Below are 5,559 nucleotides of genomic sequence, written 5' to 3'. Positions count from 1 at the left end.
ATAATAATAATAATAATAATAATAATAATAATAATAATAATAATAATAATAATAATAATAATAATAATAACAATAATAATAATAAATTATAGAATAATAAAAAAAATTAAAGCATTGCCTGTGTACGAGTGTGACCACTACAATTTGCAGGTAAACTTCTAGATTCAGAGGACATGGCTGAGCTAAAAGGAGGTAAGAAAAAAAAGAATGTGAGAAAAAAAATGAAGGGGAGAGAAAATGGCTCAGCCAAAAGCAAAAAGAAGGAAAGGTTAAAAAAAAAGAAAAAAGAGGAATTAAGGGAGACAACAGTTTTATCAAGTTTTGATGATCCAAAAAGATCTTGAAAAAGCCTCCAGATTTTAAGAAATTAATTATCATCGCCAAAGAGCGTTTTATTAATGGATCTAAAATCAACCATCTGTCTTAAAAACAGAACCGAAGCTGTGGCTTCTGAAGGAGCGTGAGCCAAAGCAGAAGTCAATGGATTATTTTAGAAGGAGGCTGCCATGATGCTGAACTGATGAAAACTATAATTAGTCCCATTAGACCTGACAGTGAAATAATCACCTGCCATTGATGTTGGTCAGAGCTCTCACGCACCGCTGCAAGCTCACTTCCACTTCACACATCACAACAAACACATCTCAGAGTCACCTTATCAAACATGAAATCTCAGTGGAGGTTACGTCACACACTGAACACGGCTCCCTGAGGAACATAAGGGGAAAAAAAGATTTTTTTTATTCAATAAGATTTCTTTTATTTATGTGTGACATTCTAACAATCTATACACTTTATTGCCTTATCTTTCTTACTTGTGCTTTGAACTGATTCATCTTCAGTTAAACTTGTTTTATAAGGACATGTGCTGCAGACTATGTAAGATGAAGTATTGAAGGAAGGCGATCACTTTCAAGGTGAAACAGTAAATGCAGTTGTGCTCTACAGCACTGCAGTAAAATCTGTCATTGAATGAAGCCTTGTCAGAGCCTTCTTCTTATGATAATAAAACGGCCCACTACCCTGAATTAACCGTACTTTGTTTAGTTTGAAAAGCATATCAGGCTAGGATGACAGCCGACTCTATTTCACCTCACGGACACTGACCATATCCATCTGTTTTTACTCCATCTGCCCCCAGATCTGGAAACTTTTTATAGTTTTTCTTGGATCAGATGCTCAATCTGCTGATATTTGGTGCTAACAGGAAACAACGCAGTTGGATTATCAAAGGCAGAGATTTTTTTTTTGCTGTTAAAAATAATAAAAACCCATTAAAATAACAACAGCGATGTTGAAATAAAATATCTCTGTGAAGATGTTTTCTGGCATGCTTATAGCTTTTGTCTACATATTCATCATTATAATACTTTGGAGTGTGAGTGAGGTTTTAGAATAAAAAGCTGACAAGGTTGTTAAATTAGAGTTGCTTTTAGCGGAGACATAAAATGCCAAGTGAAAAAAATAAAAAAGAGTAGAGTTATTGAAATTAATTCGACAGATTCAGGGTTTTTTTCTCCACAGCAGTCTTTCTACCTTGATACACAGAAGGAGAAAGATGCTATATTATGTTAATCTTATAGAATCAGAGCCATTTAGTTTGATCCATTTTATTTTTCAATTTCTTTTAAGATATTAATCTTAAATTAGTTTTAGCATAAAAAACTGTAAAAAGGATTAAAGGGGAACGCCATTTTTTTTACATTAGCCCCTTGATTTTACGTTATTACATCATGTTCTACTCACCCATATGAGTTTTGTGTCATTTGGAGCTGTTTTGAAGATATTCTGTTAGGTTATATCCACGTAACGTCTTCCTATGGGCAAGGACTTGAAGGCACAAACTAAACTGTTCATAATTTATTCTTTATAGTACACCAGCATTCATAGCATGTAGGCGAATCACTGTCCCCCAGACATCCGGAGTTATGTTTTTTATATTTATATGTTTTAAAAACAAAGCAGCGCTTGTATGACGTCATCTGAGGACTTGAGTTTTTTTTTGTTTGTTTTAAAAAAAAAAGAAATAAATTTAACCAATGATATATAAATATAAAAAATATAACCGCGGATGTCTGGGGGACAGTGATTTGCCTACATGTTATGAATGCTGGCGTACCATAAAGAATAAATTATGAACAGTTTAGTTTGTACCTTCAAGTCGTTGCCCATAGGAAGACGTTACATCGATATAATTTAACTGAATATCTTCAGAACGGCTCCAAATGACACAAAACTCATATGGGTGAGTAGCACATGATGTAATAATGTAAAATCAAGGGGCCAATGTAAAAAAAACAAAACGAAATTCAGTAAAGTAAACTATTGTTCTAAAAACGTAAAATTACCAAGATCCAGATTCTGACATTAAAGGAACAAATACGTTAACTTTTTTATTTGCTTCAGCATTGACGGACATATTAAAGGCATTCATCACACACACAATAAATGTCTCAAATGTCAGATTGACTTCATGTGACTCCGCCTCTGATGTGACCCTCTGCTGAAATGTCTGTCTCATGTTACATGTGCTTTTCTTGTGCTGAGGTTTTTTTGATATTTCAAACTGTATCCTGTCAAGGATAAAGTGTGAAGTATGCTTTTTTTCCCCCCTCTCCTCCCCGATGTGGCTTCTATATTTCCACAAAGATAAAAAATACGTTAATAGCAGCGTTCTGCAGCACGCATGGCCTCAGTAAATTCGTTCCTGCTCTCAGCCTCCCCACCCCGATGTATGTGAAGTATTGTGATGAACGGTTTGTACTGAAACTGACTTTTTTATTTTTAGAATAAAGATTGATTGACTGATCGATTGATTGAAATGTGAGTTTACCTGAATATATATTGTGTTAAAAAATAAAATAAAAAATCAACCCCAAACCCATGAAAGTATCATGTTTTGCTTGTTTTTTTACCTCTGTTGTGTTTACAGAGATAAAGCTGTGTGAAGCGATCCTATTGCAGTTCAAGAGGTTCTTGTAGATTCATCAGCAGTCTGCACATAGCAATCCATAAAACTGGGAAAAGGTCAGGCAGATCGACAGACCGATAGATGGATACCGCTAATACTGCTCGGCAGATCAGTATTTTCTTTGTGCTGTCCGAAGGGCACAGGCAAAGCAACACAAAGGCCAGCAGCCACACAAAAATAATCACTCAGATAAATTGGGAGGCTGCAAGTCTGAGCTGAGAGTCTCCTCCTGATTCCTGAACAACACAGAGTGATTCCCCCCCGACACCAATTTAATTCAATAAGTGCTTGCCAAAATTCATAAGTTATGCTGCTTGTGTCTGCTTTTTTATTATTTATAATCAAGTTTCATTTGGGCAAACACGCTGACTCTCAGAAACATTTTGATTTATAGCGTTGGCTTCAGACTCTGAGCGGATGGCCTCACATAAATAAGAACGGCTCTGCATCAATACAATATGATTCTGAGTGAGAGTGATCAGGAATACACTGCACAGTTTGTTTTAATGGTCGATTTAAGAGATAGAGACTCTTTTTATCACAGGAACTACCACAGAAGTCATGCATAAAAGCCAATATTTTGCTTTTCCTATAATTCCTGAAGCGTATATCAGTTAGACATTAAGGCTGTTCCGATAAAACGTTTTAATTTCTGATTAGATGCAGGTATCGCAGCTTTGAGAACTGGCCGATACTGATATTGATCCGATACGATATAAGCTAGAATCATACCAGCTTTTATCACTTATTTTATACTGTAGAATGTTAGGAAAGGCTTGATCAACTAACATCACTAAACAAGAGAATACAAGTCAAAAAAAAAAGGTATATAAAAAAAAAATAAACCACGTAAAATTAACTAGTAAGTTACAGAAGTTTTTACAAAAGCTGCGAAATTCTGATATTAGATTTCTGGCTAATATTAGACCAATATCTGATATTAATAAAGTTGATATATAAATAAAAGTTTAATATATAAATATATAATAACTTGTTAGGATAATTAAAAAGTGAAGAGAATTTAAAGTGGGATATTTGGTCTATAAAAAAGATAAAAGTGCTTAGAGAACTTTTTCTTGCAGTGATTTACCTCTCTGAAGTTCTCTGTGCCACACTCCAACCCCCTGAAGGTGCACTCCAGCAGCATATCCTCTATGCGATGTCGGGTGCGGTTGAAGAACTCATCGAGGCTGAAACGTGACCCGAGCGGGCGGTCCGGCTCGGGAGCCAGTGGAAACCCCGGAGCCATGCCTTCCTCAAACCCCAGCAAGGGGCCCATGAAGATCAGGTCACTGTAGCTCATCTGAGACTTCCGAATGAAGTTGTAATTACATATGGTGATAGCAGGGAAGGTCATGTTATTGGCCACCCTCTCATCCAGCATGGTGATGTGGTCATATTGGCGATAGTAGATGACTCTGTCAGCCACCTGGTACAGGAAAGCAGACAGCGCCACCGTGAAGACCGCAGCCCACAAACCCTGACGAACACCAAACTTCTTCTCCTCAACAAATATGTGGTTGGCTCCATGGAGCGAGCAGCCGCCAAAGAAAGTGGCCAGGTCGTCCACGTCGCTGGGATCATCCTCATCTTCAGCGTAATCTTCATCTTGATTACTTCTGTTCAGATAGTCCTGAGAGCCCCCTTCGCTATAGTCCTGCTTTATACGCTTGTAGTAGTCATCAAAACCGTCTTTGCCATAACCTCTGCTGGGCTCGTCATCGGTGGAAAAAGAGATGGTGCACATGATCCGGACCGGCATGGTGGCAGCAGGTAACAGAGTTACACTCAGCAATAAGGAAGCAACTAAAGATTGGATAAAAGTGCTCAAAAATGTTCCTCAGCAAAAGATTTGTCAGGTAAGGAAAACAAAAAAACTTTTCGTTCAAAGTCTGCAAGTTTTCAGGTCAGATGGTTTTTCACAATGGAAGCATTCAAAGACAAATAACATCTGAAAATGAGCAAATCAAAGACTCTTCCCTACACCAAACAGGGATTTGTCCTTGTGAGCAGGGGGCAGACCAATTCCTTAGAGTGATTTCCAAAGAGAGACGAAGAAAGATAGAAGAAACAAGAGGGGGAGAAGTAGGAGAAGACAGGAAAGAAAGGGAGACAGCGGTGCTGAGTACGACACTGAATATCCCCATAAGGCCCAGCTACAGGTCACTGAGCTGGGGCAGAGTTTCACCATTTACAAGAAAAAAATGGCTTGACACACAGATAGGAATCTGAGTTTGGAGCTGCAAAAGCACTAAAGAGGCTTCTAAATTTCTGCTGATTTTAATGTTCCGACTCTGCATTAATCCTTTGAAGAGGAAACGATCTCAGCACAGTCGTGTAATCAGATCCGTATGATACACTTGCATTACTGAAGTGGAAAAAAAATAAAAAAATCTGCTAGATTTGAATATAAAAAGGAAAATAAAAATAAAGATGTTTCATAGTAAGACCTAATCTTGTAATAAACTTTAAGACAATCCAGGAAAAGGGAGCATTAAGTTCAAGCATGATGACCGGTCATGAGCAAAGCTATTAGGGAGCAAACAGCATGTAAAAACTCCAAAAATGTAATCAGCAGTTTCATTTGC

The 5,559-nt window shown here is 37.3% G+C and overlaps 1 protein-coding gene across 1 annotated transcript in view; it reads right to left on the bottom strand.

The window, feature by feature from the left end:
• Window positions 1-5,048, bottom strand: part of LOC107102661 (acid-sensing ion channel 1-like) — a 17,289-nt gene extending 12,241 nt beyond the window's left edge. The window contains exon 1 of the mRNA XM_015402049.1: window positions 4,062-5,048. Coding sequence (XP_015257535.1) covers window positions 4,062-4,733 — 672 coding nt within the window. The 5' untranslated portion in view covers window positions 4,734-5,048. The remainder of the gene's footprint in view (window positions 1-4,061) is intronic.
• Window positions 5,049-5,559: the final 511 nt, after the last annotated feature.

Source organism: Cyprinodon variegatus, unplaced genomic scaffold (assembly GCF_000732505.1).
Source record: "Cyprinodon variegatus isolate N-32 unplaced genomic scaffold, C_variegatus-1.0 Scaffold1293, whole genome shotgun sequence".
Lineage (NCBI taxonomy): Eukaryota > Metazoa > Chordata > Actinopteri > Cyprinodontiformes > Cyprinodontidae > Cyprinodon > Cyprinodon variegatus.
The sequence above is the reverse complement of the archived record's forward strand: the minus strand, read 5'-3'. Positions and strand labels throughout refer to the sequence as shown.